The sequence below is a fragment of the Myotis yumanensis genome, unplaced genomic scaffold, assembly GCF_028538775.1.
Source record: "Myotis yumanensis isolate MYYU_CA2020_CCGP unplaced genomic scaffold, mMyoYum1.0.hap1 SCAF_17, whole genome shotgun sequence".
In the NCBI taxonomy this organism is placed as follows: domain Eukaryota; kingdom Metazoa; phylum Chordata; class Mammalia; order Chiroptera; family Vespertilionidae; genus Myotis; species Myotis yumanensis.
This window is the reverse complement of record NW_027223768.1, coordinates 42544426-42559203: the sequence shown is the minus strand read 5'-3', so window position 1 is coordinate 42559203 and position 14778 is coordinate 42544426. Positions and strand designations below refer to the sequence as shown.

At 61.2% G+C, this 14778-nt stretch overlaps 2 protein-coding genes across 6 annotated transcripts in view; one reads left to right on the top strand and one right to left on the bottom strand.

Annotated features, from left to right (window-relative positions):
* Positions 1-7215, top strand: part of LOC138995598 (carboxyl-terminal PDZ ligand of neuronal nitric oxide synthase protein-like) — a 134527-nt gene extending 127312 nt beyond the window's left edge. For 4 of the 5 annotated variants that reach the window (XM_070396163.1, XM_070396161.1, XM_070396162.1 and 1 more), the window contains 2 exons: positions 5470-5764; positions 5992-7215. In XM_070396163.1, coding sequence (XP_070252264.1) covers positions 5470-5764; positions 5992-6442 — 746 coding nt within the window. In that variant the 3' untranslated portion in view covers positions 6443-7215. Of the gene's footprint in view, positions 1-2776; positions 3236-5469; positions 5765-5991 lie in introns of those variants that run through there. The other variant, XM_070396165.1, reaches the window with a different exon arrangement.
* On the bottom strand, positions 26-1694 carry SPATA46 (spermatogenesis associated 46). The gene is made up of 3 exons (XM_070396630.1): positions 1592-1694; positions 1007-1135; positions 26-525 (listed from the first exon to the last, which is right to left on the bottom strand). The coding sequence occupies exons 1-3, from the start codon at positions 1692-1694 to the stop codon at positions 26-28; spliced, it is 732 nt and encodes a 243-aa protein (XP_070252731.1).
* Positions 7216-14778: the final 7563 nt, after the last annotated feature.

Sequence of the window (14778 nt, the reverse complement as noted above, 5' to 3'; positions counted from 1 at the left end):
CTCTGCTGCCGACCGAGCCTCCCGGCTACTTGCGGGCCTGGCCGCCGCCCAAAGGCAGCCTGTCTGCGGGCCGGGCCCAGAGCGCCTTGAGCTTGCGGTAGAAGACGCGGCAGCTGAAGCCCTCCCTGAAGCCACACTTGATGTGGCTCTTGAGGGAGCACAGGGTGGGGTACATGCGGCAGCAGGCCGCGCACTTGAAGCCGGTCTGCTGGGCCGGGAGCCCCCGGGAGGCCCTCAGGATGTCCTGGGAGCTGATGTGGTCGGCGTCCCCATGCCGGGCCTTGGCCTCGCGGGGTCCGGGGTTCTCGGGGGAGGAAGAGGACGAGCACAGGCTGTCGGCCGTGTCCTCCAGGAGGCAGCTGTCGCCCCGGCCCTCGTCCCGCGGCAGCTCGGGGAAGCCGTGGGCCTCCCGGGGGCTCTCCTTGTCCACGCACACGAAGTAGCTGTAAGGGGAGAACCACGGCCGGTAGATGGTGCAGCTCCGCCTCGGCTGCTCCCCATTCTGGGGGTCCCCCAGCATGCAGTCTGCAAAGGAAAGGGCCAGGTCTGAGCCTGGGCACGGGCGGAGGCGTGGGCAGCAGCAGACAGACAGGGGTCTCCCCATCTCCTGCTGGGAAGGGCGGTGTGATCGGTGGGTGGAGGCCCCCATCACTGCCCTGGCAGCTCCCAGGTGCTCCTCTAGGGACAGGCAGATGGACAGCGCAGCAGCCAGCCCTGGACCTCCAAAGGCCCTTGTCTGCCACCAGGATGTGACCATCGCTCCCACCGCGGGTCCCTGCCACAGCCCAGCAGGCAGCCCTGGGAAGTTGGAGAGGAGAGGCCCGAGGCCTGCAGCCTGTGTCTCTGGGAGGGAAGACCAGAGAGGAGGCTGCATGGGGAAGGCAGCACCTGACACCTGTCCCAGGGGCAGCCCCGGACCTTCTCCCACACCTGTGCCAGGGGCTCACCTGGCGCCCGTCCCAGGGGCAGCCCAGGACCTTCTCCCACACCTGTGCCAGGGGCTCACCTGGTGCCCGTCCCAGGGGCTCACCTGGTGAGAGCACCACCCCTTGCCGCAGAGCGCTGCTCGGGTGCTGGGGCAGCGGGGCCTGCGCTGGGCTGGGTGCCTCCGTGGGGAACGTGGTCTTGGCAATGTCTGGGGGCAGAGGAGATGCTCTTGGAGCTGAGCGAGGGTGGGAGTCCTCCTCCTGGACCCACCAAGACATACCGCCAGGCCCCCCTCGGTGCGTCGGCACCAAGCGGCAGTGAAACAGTGGCCTCCTCTCCTGCCCCTGTGAGGGTCTGGCCACGGGCCGTGTGGCTGTGCCGTGGCCCCTCCTGAGGACAGGAGGAGAAGGCTTCTCCTATGGAAACATCTCCCCCCACAGCAGAGGGTGCAGGGACCCGCTGCCATCACCTGGGCGCACTGGGGCTTGGATCAGAAGCTCCCAGGACAGTGGCCCTGCTCGGTCTAGCCAGGTGTGTTGGTGCCTGAGCTGGGCCGCAGGTGTGGGGAGCGTGCCCCTGTGCAGATCCTGTAGCACGACCTGGTAGGACCTCCCACTGAAGGCCTCAAACCCTGCGTTTCTGTGGCCATCCTGGCAGGACCCACCTGGCAAGTTGGGGCCCCGAGGGGACATGAGGTCAGGAAAGGTGCTCAGGGCCGAGGAGGAGACCCGGGGCCCCGAGATGCTGAGGAGTGAGAAGCTCTCCATACTCGGACTGTTGCCAGGCACGCGGTCACACGCCTGCCCCAGGGGGCTCCGGGGTTGTCCGGGCGACAAGCATTCTGAGCACAGGTGACCTCACAAGCAGGCCCCAGCATTCCACCTCGGCCGGCTCACCCGCAGGGTCTGTGGCAAGAAAGACCAGCCTTTGTAGAGACGTGCCACCTGTGGCTCCTAGCAGCCGCCTTGATGGAGGGTCCCGGCGTGAGGGGCACGCTGGCCACTCGGCTCCTTCATTACGTTGGTGTCACTGTCACCCAGCTCTGGGAACCTCTGTCCTCTGAGATCCTCCCTGCTCTTCTCCATCACCTGCTCAACCTCAGCCTGACCTCTGCCAGTGGTGTTCTGTCATTTTAGTTTCTGAGTTTTTTCCCCAGTTTGGGTACATTTTTTCCATGTTCTTTAGAAATAATTCCAAACTTATAAAAAGTTGCAAAAATAAAATTAGTACACAGAACATGCATAGGCCCTGTCCCCAGATTCTCCTAACGCTACCCTTTCCCCCTGTTCTATGGGCCCCTCCCTCCCTCTGTGTGCAGAGCTCGCTCTTTCCTGAGCTGATGGAAGGCCGCTCGCCTACACAAAGCCGCTTTGTGCTCTAATACTTCAGTGCCGTCTCCTAGGGGAGGGGGGGTGGTTAAGTGGCGGTGCCGTCTGCTTCAGCAAACGGCCGGCTTACTCCACACTGCTCATTGCGAGCAGCCTGGCCCGCGGGGGCTGTGGAGGGTGAGGGGACAGGGCCTCTTGCAGGTCAGCTGGAGGCACCCCTTTCTAGACAGTTGTGAAGGGTGGCAACTCGGTGCGTAGCCCCTGGTGCGTACCGCGCTTTAGATCTCAAATGGGACACATTTGTGCCAAGGAAGCGCCCCCGCTCCGGGAGCAGCAGGGAGTGTGGGCGTGCCCGGGCCTCTGTGGCTGCCCGAGCTGCCGTCCTGTCTGTGGTCGTGCTCGGGACCGACCGTCTGCAGGACGGTGCACTTCTATGAGCCTCACCAGGGCCTGGGAGCCGGTGGGCTGGGAGCTGGTGCCGGCACCTTGGCCGTGGCACCTGGGCCAGCCTGTCATCCCACTCCACCCTCAGCCCCGTGTGGCACCTGCCCTGGCTCCCTGGCCCCTGTGTTAATTCACACAGTTGGCACAGACGACCCTCCTGGTCTGGAATCTAACGATTTGCGTGTGGAAAAGAGACGGCCCGGTAATGAGTGATGCGCACGTGGCCATCGGACGTGCGGTTGATCGGCCGCCGTGGCTGGGAGCTCAGGCACTGGGTGTGAAGCCGCTGTGGGGCGGGCCAGCGCCTGCTGCTTGGGTGGTTGAACGCGGCTGTTTTGTTTAGTTGTTGAGAAGCTGATGGGGAGCTGGCCCCAAGGTCTGTGATAGCTGCGGGGCCTCTGTCTCCTTCCTCTGCCTGGGGGTGGCCCCGCTGGAGGCCCAGGCAGGAGGGGCACGCGCCTGTGGTCCGTCTGCATAAACTGTCTCTCTCTTGTTTGCTCCCCACCTGCTTTCTGAGCCCTTTCTCGGTCGCACAGGTAAGAGACCGTCTTTCTTATGAATCACTGTCCCCAGATGTAATGTGCATGTTGGAGTGTTGGGAGGGCCACGGGGTCCCCTTGCCACCGTTTTCTGAACCACCAGCCTCTGCGAGGGTGGGGCGGAGTGGGGTCATCAGTGAGCTGGAGGCGGGGCCGTGCTTGCCCCTCGCAGGTGTGGGTGGGGAGTCCCAGGCAGCGTCTCCCGCGGGACCCCAGGGCCCTGCAGACATCCCCGGAGGAGCGGGCTGTGTGCTTGGAAAAGGCTGGGGAACAGATTCTGCACCTTTCTCAGCCCACGTTTCATGTGAAAACTCCATTGGGTGACACCAACTTACTAAATGCGGGCTGTGCACAGGGCCTGTGCCGGGCGTCACAGAAATAAAAACCACACAAGGAGCCCGTCCCCTTGAGGAGGCAGCCTTTCATCTTGGAGACACGGTCAGCAGGCAGGCTCAGGGGCTGTACCAAGGGCCTGAGGGGCTTTCAGGTCCTTGAGAGCTCATAGCACATTCTGAGAGGAGCGAGGGAGAGTACAGGTAGGCCAGCGGCGCCTGGGCAAGGTTACTTCATGTTCATAAGAAAATGTTTTTGAAAGAGTAGCAACAGGGGCCCACAGTCGGCAGAGCGCTGCCGTGCTTTCAGCCAGCGGGCGGCCCGGAGCCAGAGGGGCTCGCCCTCCCACACCTCCTGATTTGGTGGAAACCGTCAAATGCTTTAGTCTCCCAGGCCTTCGCTGCTGGTTTGCAGATTTCATGATTACAGAAAATGCACGAGATGTGGGACATGATAGCAAATGATGCAGAAAAAAAACAAGCCACCCTCCTCAGGAGGTCTGGAGGTGGAGGCCCTGTTTGGGCTGAGCTGGGAGCTCCTGCCAGGGGGTCTCCACCCCACGCTCCCAGGGACGCCCTCATTGAGTCCCCACAAGTCCCCACAGGGGTGCTTTTCCTGCACAGCAGTCAGGGGACATTTCAGAGGTCAAGACTGCGGTCCATCGTGGAGGGAGGTCTCCACACCTCTTCCCACAGGCGCCTCCTGCCGCCCAAAGACCTTTAAAATGCGGCTTCCCAGGTCACTGGTCAGGAGGGATTGCTCGCTCAGAGTGCTCCCCGGCAGGACCCAGCAGCGCAGGCGGGGGAGCGCTCAGCCAGAAGTCCAGCAGAGAAAAGTGCGCCCTCACCTCAGCTCGTCTGAGGACGGCCCGGCAAGGACAGGCGGGTCGCAGAGGTGCTGACCCGCCAGGAGCCTGGGCCAACCAGACCTCTCCTCCCCAGATTGAAGAAACCCATGTCTGGCCACCGGCGGTGTGAGCTGGGTTTGCAGGGGCGAGGATGCCGAGGGAGTGTGGACAGCATGGCATGGAGTTCTAGCCACTCTCATTACAAACCTTGAGCTACACGCTTGGCTTCCACACTTTTCCATCTGTAAAATGGGTTCAGAATTAAACTCAAAATATTTATTGAGCACCTACTGTGTGTAAGACCCAGGCCCGCTGTTGAAGATACAGAGATGAATGAGACGTGGCCCCTGCCCTCTGAGTGGACTGTGCTAGCCAGAGAGGCCCCGAGGGAGGGACAGGTACCAGGCAGGCTTAGGAACTGGCAAAGCATCGAACGGGAAAATGGAGCTCTGGTTCCACCTCGGCTGTCAGGGCCCAGGCGCCTCGGCAGACAGCTCCTTCCTGTCCGCTCGCCGGCTCTCCGGGGGATGCGTGAGGATGAAGTGAGCTGGGGTTGTCCTCTCCCACTTCGGGAAGCCTCTGCGGGGCTGGCCCACTGTCCCAGGTTCCACCCCGGGGGGTGCGGTCAGCGCCGACTTTCCTGGGGACACTGCTGTGCACGAGGCTCCCTGGGGAAGCGCCCACACCTGCCGCCTGCCCGTGCCGTCCAGGCCCAAGGCGCAGCTCACACGTACTCTCAGCAACGAAAAAGCGCCCGTTCTGTGGCCTCATCCTGTTTCCTCACTCCCAGGGGCTCGTGGCCCCGGCGAGGGGACAGCGTGAGTCTGGGAGGCAGCTTAAAGGGGTGGGTTAGCCTTTTCCCGCTCCAGCCGTCACCGCTCACCTGGGCGGGGAGACCAGACTTTCCAGGACCCGGACGGGGAGGTCCAGGGTCTTGCTAGCTGTCTTGGATGTCCCTACCTCCTTACACAGCCCTGGGCGTGGTGCGGGGCGGGACAGCCGACGGCGGGGTGCAGGCCTCCGCTCACTCGCTGCCTCTGTCTGTTCCTAGTGGACCACAGCATGTTTGAGAATCTGAACGCGTCCCTCCCACCGAAGCCGCAGGCCAGCCACTCTGGGCCCCAGGCATCCCGGTCGGGGCCCCTGGGGCCCGTGGAGCCGGGCGGGCCGGGCCTCTGGGTGGGCAGCAGCCAGCACCTCCGGAACCTGGGCAAAGCCATGGGCGCCAAGGTGAACGACTTCCTGCGGAGGAGGGAGCCCTGGGGCCTGGGCAGCGTGGGCGCCATGGAGGTCAACAGGACGGCCGAGGCCCAGCTGGCCGGCGCGCCCGGCGGGGAGGACGACGGGTGAGTGCCTCCCTCCCACCCCAGGGTCCTCACTGCACCGCTCTGACCTCTGACCTCTGAGCGAGGCTGTCACAGCCCGAAGCCACCGTGCTGAGCCGCTGAGCCCCATGTTGCGACGGGAGGGAGAGCGGGCGTGGTCCCGGCACGGGTGCTGCGGGGGGGCGGGGGGACGAGCACACAGCTGGGCAAGGGCTCGTCGGGCAGGTGTGTCACTGTCACCCCTGCAGGCCGGCCCTGCCAGAAGCCGTCCCTCTGCTGGATCCGCCGCCACCCACAACCCGGAAGCGAACGCCCCGGGCGCTGAAGACCACACAGGACATGCTGATCTCGGCCCAGCCCGTGCTGAGCAGCCTGGAGTGCTCCCCGCCCCCTGCCCAGCCCGGCCCAGCAGGGGCTCCACCGCCAGAGGCCACTGTGGACGTGGCCCTGCCCAACGGCGAGGCGTCCCTGTCGGTGCCTGACTTGATCCACCCGGACGGCTCGGGTGAGCCCAGGCTGAAGGGTGCCCAGTGCAGGAGGGTCTCCCCGCCCGGCCCCACCGAGAGCAGCGGACTCCAGCCCAGCCTCAGCCCTGGCCACCCGGCTGAGCTGCCACAGGACAGCAGCCCCTGCCCCGGGGCGCGGACCTGCAGCCTGGACAGCGAGGGGCCGCACCCTGACCTGCTGTCCTTTGAGTAGAGCCCCTGCACTCTCCTCACCCTCACCCCCAGCTCCACGCACCCCCACCCTCAGCCCCCACAGCCCTAGCAGAGCCCCACATCCTAGGAAAAGGGCAGAGATGGGCTGGCCCTGACCTCATTCCTTTTGGCACTCTGCTGCTGGCTGAGCCAGTGGACACAGCCGCTGGCCCCGGGGGCAGGACTGGGGGCGTTCTCCCTGTCTATGCCACACACACCTAGACCCCCACGCTCCACTCTCCTGCCTCGGGGTTGGGGCTGGTCAGGAGTCGGGCTGGGTCAGGAATGATGGGCTTGGCTTGATGATGGGCCGAGACCTGGAGAGCTGGCCTCTGACCGCAGCTCTGCCAGGTCGCCCCTGTCCCAAGTCAGTGCAGGCCCCTGCTGTCCCGTCTCGGGGGAGGAAGGTTGCAGAGCTGTCCTGGGAATTTTCTAGAGATTTTATATTTATACTAGACGCCCGGTGCACAAATTCGTGCACGGGTGGGGTCCCTCTGCCTGGCCAGTGATCGGGCTGATGGGGCCGTCTCGCCCAGTCCAGAATGGGGCGGCCGGCCAGGGGGAAAGGCCACGGGAGGTTGGCTGTGGGGCGCACTGACCACCAGGGAGCAGCTCCTGCATTGAGCATCTGCCCCCTGGTGGTCAGTGCACGTCACAGCTCCTGGCCGGTCATCCGGTTGTCAGGTCATAATGGTCACTTAGGCTTTTATACATATAAATTTTTAGTAATTTTCTGGTAGAGGACGATGATAATAAAATGATCTGTTTGGTTTTGCTGGTTTGGTCTTTCCTCCCGGCGGGCAGGGAGCAGTTGGTTTTCTGGATCTGATGTATCACCACAAGCGTGGGATCTGTGCGCCTGAGCAGGAGCACGAGGGGACCAAAGCCGGAGGCGGCGGCGGTGAGACCGCCAGCCTGGGGCCCGGAGAGGGGGTCCCCTAACTGGTCGCTGAGTACGTGTCCCTCTCCCTGTCCTGTTTCAGGGCATCAACGTGATGTGCACCCGGGAGGAGGCAGGAGGCGGGGAGGGGAGTGGCGGCCGGTCGCCCGGCTGGTGACTCTCTTTAAATTGAACGTATTGGGTGACATTGGTGAGTGACAAGCTTTAGGAGCGAGGTCATAATGTGACACCTGTTGACCGTGTGCTCCACCCACAGTCTAGTCTCCATCACCGTGCACTTGACCCTCCGGGACTTGACCCCGAGTCGCCGCTTGCAGTTTCATGTCCCACGTGTGAGTGAGGTCGCTCGGTTTTCGTGCTTTTGCGTCTGACCTCACTTAGCGTGACGCTCTCGAGCTCCATCCACGCCGTCACAAATGACAGCCTCCCCCCTTTCTCGTGGCCGGGCAGGCCCTGTGGGCATGCACCCTTCTCTGTCAGTCCTCCGTCCAAGGACACTCGGGGTCTCCATGTCTCGGCCACTGTGGAGAAGGCTTGCAGTGACCATGGGGGTGCACATATCTTTATGAATAAATGTTTTTATATTTTTTGAGCAAACACCCAGAAGTGGGATTGCTGGATTATGTGGTAGCTCTATTCTTTTTCTTCTTTCTTCTTGTTTTGTTAATCCTCACCTGAGGATATTTTCCCATTGATTTTAGATGGAGTGGAAGGGAAGGAGGAGAAGAGAGAGAGAGAAACATCGATGTGAGAGAGACACATCCATTGGTTGCCTCCTGCACACACTCCTGACCGTGGTTGGAGATCAAACCTGCAGCCCAGGTACATGCCCTTGAGCAGGAATTGAACCTGAGACCCTTTGGTGCACAGGCTGACGCTCTAACCCCTGAGCACACTGGCCAGGGCGGTAGCTCTAGTCTTAATTTTTGAGGAAACTCCACACAGTTTCCCGCCAGCAGTGCTGAGGGCACCTGCCCCGCGGCCTCGCGGCACGTGCTGTTGGATGACAGCCATTCCGGCAGGGGCGGGCAGCTTTGATCTGCAGCTCCCTGACTCCCTGCCCTCCCCGACCCAGGAGGGCTCTGTGCGCCAGGCAGACAACCTTCAGGGAGGGGCAAGCTGCCAGGACGCTCGGTCGTCATCAGCGTGTCAGTGGGACCCAGAGCTCACCTGGTGCTCCCTCACCCAGTGAGCTGTCGTGGAGCAGAGCTGGCCTGAGGGACCCCCAGCTGAGAACTGACCAGGCCTTTTGCCTCTTCGACAGAAGAAAGGGGGGGCAGCAGAAGTGGGGGAGTGGGCTCTGCCACTGAGCTCCCAAGGGTCCCTGGCTCCACCTAGAAGTGTCTCAGCACCATCACTGACCACACAGCAGGGGGCCTCCACCACTGACCACATAGCAGGGGGCCTCCACCACTGACCACACAGCAGGGGGGCCTCCACCACTGACCACACAACAGGGGGGCCTCCACCACTGACCACACAGCAGGGGGGCCTCCACCACTGACCACACAGCATAGCAGGGGGGCCTCCATCACTGACCACACAGCAGGGGGGCCTCAACCACTGACCGCACAGCACAGCAGGGGGCCTCAACCACTGATCACACAGCACAGCAGGGGGGCCTCCATCACTGACCACACAGCAGGGGGGCCTCCATCACTGACCACACAGCATAGCAGGGGGCCTCCATCACTGACCACACAGCAGGGGGGCCTCCACCACTGACCACACAGCAGGGGGCCTCCATCACTGACCACACAGCATAGCAGGGGGGCCTCCATCACTGACCACACAGCAGGGGGGCCTCCACCACTGACCACACAGCAGGGGTTATCCACCACTGACCACACAGCAGGGGGGCCTCAACCACTGACCACACAGCATAGCAGGGGGGCCTCCATCACTGGCCACACAGCAGGGGGGCCTCAACCACTGACCACACAGCATAGCAGGGGGGCCTCCATCACTGACCACACAGCAGGGGTTCTCCACCACTGACCACACAGCAGGGGTTCTCCACCACTGACCACACAGCAGGGGTTCTCCACCACTGACCAAACAGCAGAGGACCCAGGTCGCTGACCATGTGAGGGAACGTCTGGTCATGGAGACGTTAGGGACCTGATGGGACTCAGTGGCTACTCTCCCTCATGGGAGGGGCCCTGAATGGAATCTGTCAGTTAAAGTAGGAAACACCGGGCTGGTTTGACCTTGAAAAGGAGAAGAAAAAATCTCCACACAGAAAGTCCCCGCCAACACGGCAGTGTTTTATTTGGCTTGTGTGTAACCAGCCCGTGTCTTCGCACGGCCGCCGCCAGCCTGCAGCACGCCCGTCCCCGTTCCCGTGGGAATGGCCTCCTGAGCCGCTGACGGAGCAGCTGGCGTCCCAGTCGGTGACGGGCCTTCGCTGGCCTGGCCCCTCCCAGAGCGAGGCCGCTCCTCATCCCCAGCACAGGATGCACGGACCCACTGGCCGAACTCAGAACCAGTCCAGACGGACCGCCTTGTGCGGCCTGCCCCGCGCCTTCGGGCGTCTGCCCCCCTTCCCTGCGGGGTGAGAATCCGGGGCCCTCTGTCCATAACGGTCCGAGGCCTTTGCAGCCACCTGGTGCCTTCCCGGGGGCCGGGCAGTGGCGGCAGGACGTTTCCGGGAGCTGAGTCTGGGAAGCGACCCCGTGGGTCGAGGAGCGGAAGGATGAGACTGGCCGTGGTCAGCTGCCCGCCCCAGGCCTCCCGAGACCCCGTCCTCGTCCACCATCAGCTACAGTGTGTGGCTGCGACTGGCTGGGGGCTTTGGGCACCTGAACCGGGTTCCCTGCACCGTCCGCAGCCCGGCCTGGCGGTCGCCAGCGTCACCTGAGCTGCGGCCTCTGGGCTCAGGCCTGGTGCCCGCTCTGCCCGAGCCCCCGCCACGCCTTCGTCATGCTGCCCACATGCCCGTCGCCTCTGCCCCCTTCCTCTGGCGTTGCCGAGCTGAGTTCACTCATCCTTCAGACTCCAGCCCAGCGCCCCTTCCTCCGGGACCCTGCCCTGGGCCCCCAGCTCATCTGCTCCCCAAATACCCAGTGATGTGGGCGTAGCTGCCTCCAGCGTCTCTCCCATGAGTCTCTGAGCTCCTCGAGGGACAGGGATGGCCATGTCACCTCTATCTCTAGCTCCTCAGTTCCAGCCCCGCCTCTCCCCCACCCCCCCCTCGCACACCCCCCCCCCCTGCATATCCCAGGAGCTTGGTAATTGTGCGCTTTAAACGGAACCCAAGGAACTTGTCATTTAACTGGCAATTCTGTGAAGATGCACACGCGCGCACACACACACACACACACACACACACGCTGCACAGCGTGGAGGAGCTGCACTCGGCCCTTCCTGGGTCCCTGCTCTAGAGCAGGGAGTGGAGAGGGAATGAGGGAAGCCACTTGCAAAGTGGGAAATGGCTGAGAGCCATGGGCCTTCATCTCCATCCGCCAGAGCCTTCGTAGCCCCAATCTCTCGTGGGCACCTCGCTCGTGGCTGGCAGGAGTGGGCACTGACGCCCACCTAAGGTGCAGAGGCCACACTTGGGTGCCAGGCCCCCGCCCCCCAGTCACTGCTTCTCCGGCTGCTCTGAACCCCAGTTCTCATTCTGGGCCTTTGCTGTCATTGGCTTGGCTACTAGTTGTCAAAGCTCCGCTCGCCCAGTGCGCCCGTTCCCAGGTGCCCTCACTGCCCTCCTCCATGACCGGAAGGCGAGCCTGCGAGCCCTCCCTTCAGATGCAGAGACGTCTCCCTGTGTTCACACCATTTCATAGATGGGTAAACTGAGGCTGGGATAATGACCTAGCTGACTGCCTCACAACTGACCAAAGGCAGAAACCTAAAGGCCTGGATTTTAAAGACTTGGGGGGCAGGAGTTCCCCCATCACGCCAGCCAGAAAGTTCCCGGGGGTGTTTGTGGCCCAGAAGCATCTCATTCAATGGGACAGTCTTCAGAGGTGAGTGCAATTCCACCAAACCCTGAGTATCCACGGAGGAGGGGACTTAGAGACCAGCCCCAACCCCGCCCCTGACAGCAGAGGGAACAGGGCACACGTTGTTTATTCCACACTCACCCGTGCTCACCTGTGTCACCCGTGCTCACATGTGCTTACATGTGTCACAGGTGCTCACCCGTGCTCACCCATGCTCACCTGTGCTCACCCATGCTCACCCGTGCTCACCCGTGCTCACATGTGCTCACACGTACTCACCTGTGCTCACCCGTGCTCACATGTGCTCACACGTGCTCACATGTGCTCACCTGTGCTCACCCGTGCTCACATGTGCTCACCCGTGCTCACATGTGCTCACCCGTGCTCACCTGTGCTCAGCCGTGCTCACCCATGCTCACCTGTGTCACCCGTGCTCACCCATGCTCACCTGTGTCACCCATGCTCACACGTGCTTACATGTGTCACAGGTGCTCACCTGTGCTCACCCATGCTCAGCCGTGCTCACCCGTGCTCACCTGTGCTCAGCCGTGCTCACCCGTGCTCACCTGTGTCACCCGTGCTCACCCATGCTCACCTGTGTCACCCATGCTCACACGTGCTTACATGTGTCACAGGTGCTCACCTGTGCTCACCCATGCTCACCCGTGCTCACCCGTGCTCACATGTGCTCACACGTGCTCACCCGTGCTCTGTTCCCAGCAACAGCCCCTTGCAGTCAGAGTCACGGTCCCCTTTTCTCAATGAGGCTGACAGAGGCTTAGGGAGTTCCAGCACCTTGTCCAGTCGCCCCGCCAGAAAGGGACACAGTGACCCAGGGCCCCTTGCGGACATTCGCTCTTATGGTTTGAATGGGAATCTTCTCTGTGGACTGCAGGGATGTAGCCCGAGAGCATCATGGGAGGATTTCTATTCATCTCAAACCACAGACTCCGCAACGTGAGCTGGTGTCACCCTGGAGATAAGGCCCTCCTATGGGGGGAGCACTGTTCTGTGGACACGGTGGTTCCCAGGGGGAGCACTGTTCTGTGGATACAGTGGTTCCCAGGGGGGAGCGCTGTTCTGTGGACACGGTGGTTCCCAGGGGGGAGCACTGTTCTGTGGACACGGTGGTTCCCAGGGGGAGCACTGTTCTGTAGACACGGTGGTTCCCAGGGGGGGAGCACTGTTCTGTGGACACGGTGGTTCCCAGGGGGAGCGCTGTTCTGTGGACACGGTGGTTCCCAGGGGGAGCACTGTTCTGTGGACACGGTGGTTCCCGGGGGGGAGCACTGTACTGTGGACACGGTGGTTCCCAGGGGGGGGAGCGCTGTTCTGTGGACACGGTGGTTCCCAGGGGGAGCGCTGTTCTGTGGACACGGTGGTTCCCAGGGGGGGAGCACTGTTCTGTGGACACGGTGGTTCCCTGGGGGGAGCGCTGTTCTGTGGACACGGTGGTTCCCAGGGGAGAGCACTGTTCTGTGGACACGGTGGTTCCCAGGGGGGGGAGCGCTGTTCTGTGGACATGGTGGTTCCCAGGGGAGAGCACTGTTCTGTGGACACGGTGGTTCCCAGGGGGGGGAGCGCTGTTCTGTGGACATGGTGGTTCCCAGGGGGAGCACTGTTCTGTGGACATGGTGGTTCCCAGGGGGGAGCACTGTTCTGTGGACATGGTGGTTCCCAGGGGGAGCACTGTTCTGTGGACACGGTGGTTCCCAGGGGGGAGCACTGTTCTGTGGACACGGTGGTTCCCAGGGGGAGCGCTGTTCTGTGGACATGGTGGTTCCCAGGGGGAGCACTGTTCTGTGGACATGGTGGTTCCCAGGGGGAGCGCTGTTCTGTGGACATGGTGGTTCCCAGGGGGAGCACTGTTCTGTGGACATGGTGGTTCCCAGGGGGAGCACTGTTCTGTGGACACGGTGGTTCCCAGGGGGGGAGCGCTGTTCTGTGGACACGGTGGTTCCCAGGGGGGAGCGCTGTTCTGTGGACACGGTGGTTCCCAGGGGGGGGAGCGCTGTTCTGTGGACATGGTGGTTCCCAGGGGGGAGCACTGTTCTGTGGACACGGTGGTTCCCGGGGGGGGAGCACTGTTCTGTGGACATGGTGGTTCCCAGGGGGGAGCACTGTTCTGTGGACATGGTGGTTCCCAGGGGGGAGCACTGTTCTGTGGACATGGTGGTTCCCAGGGGGAGCACTGTTCTGTGGACACGGTGGTTCCCAGGGGGAGTGCTGTTCTGTGGACACGGTGGTTCCCAGGGGGAGCGCTGTTCTGTGGATACGGTGGCTCCTTGCTGTGCTAAAAAGAAGCTCCATACTTGCTTTCTTAGTGGTTGTCTGACCTCGTGTGGTTGGCTTGAAGCATTGTCGTTTCTGATAACTAATTTTTGCAAAAGGCAGCTCCCTATGATGTATTTGAGATAAGTACTCTCCCATGTTTTAGAGGCGGTGGTTTTCCTAAGATCATTGCACAAATAGGACATGGAAGAAAAAAATCAAAGACACAGCACTGCTCAGTCAGGAATTGCAGTGGGAAGAGGGGCGTCTAGAAAAAAAGGAAACTCCCCCAGATGCAGAAGGATGGAAGCCTTAGACGGAGGCGACAGAAAGACTCCCCAATAGGAGGGCGAAGGAGACACTCGCATTTAGACACGCGGCAGCAAGATATAAGATGGTGAAGACAGAGCATTGTCAAAGTTTCCAGAAAAGAAACTTCCCGGAATCAGACTGGCATTAGACATCTCAACGAGAATCCAGACAAAACACTGCCGATACTTTTATGTATTTGAAAGAAAAGAACTTCAAACCTATATTTTACATTCAGTTAAATAACCATAAAGGCCCTAGCTGGTGTGGCTCAGTGGACAGAGCGTCAGCCTGTGAACTGAAGGGTCCCAGGTTCGATTCCAATAAAGGGCACATGTCTGATTGCAGCTTGATCCCCAGTAGGGGGCATGCAGGAGGCAGCCAATCAATGATTCTCTCTCATTATTGATGTTTCTCCCTCCCTCTTCCTCTCTGAAATCAATAAAAAATATATTTAAAAAATAATAACGGAGTATAAAGTAAAGGTATCAGGCATACAAGACATCGAAAGGTTCATTATTCAAGACCATCTTGAAAATATGTGTTTGAAGTTCAGTTTTTCTTGATTTCCCGAGGACAGAGTGAAGGGATCTCTTTGGTCTTGTGAGTGTAGAATATTTAAAGTTTAAGTTGTTTCCTCTCCTCTGTCATTGTTTTAATTCTTTTTGTGCCTTTTTTTCCTGGCGTCTGAAGACTGGTGGCCTGGGTCGCTACAGAAACCTGCTGCAAGGCAGGGGCCCCGGCCACCTGCAGGACATCCTCTCCGGTTATTTTTGTTGTTTCTTGACGCCTCCTGGAACTGCCGCTGGGAAAAGGCAGAGATCTTTTGGAAATACCCAAGAAGCACCTTCCATTAAAGGTGGCGTCAATGTTTATGTCTGCCAGATTTTAAAGCAGTGAGCCTTTGCC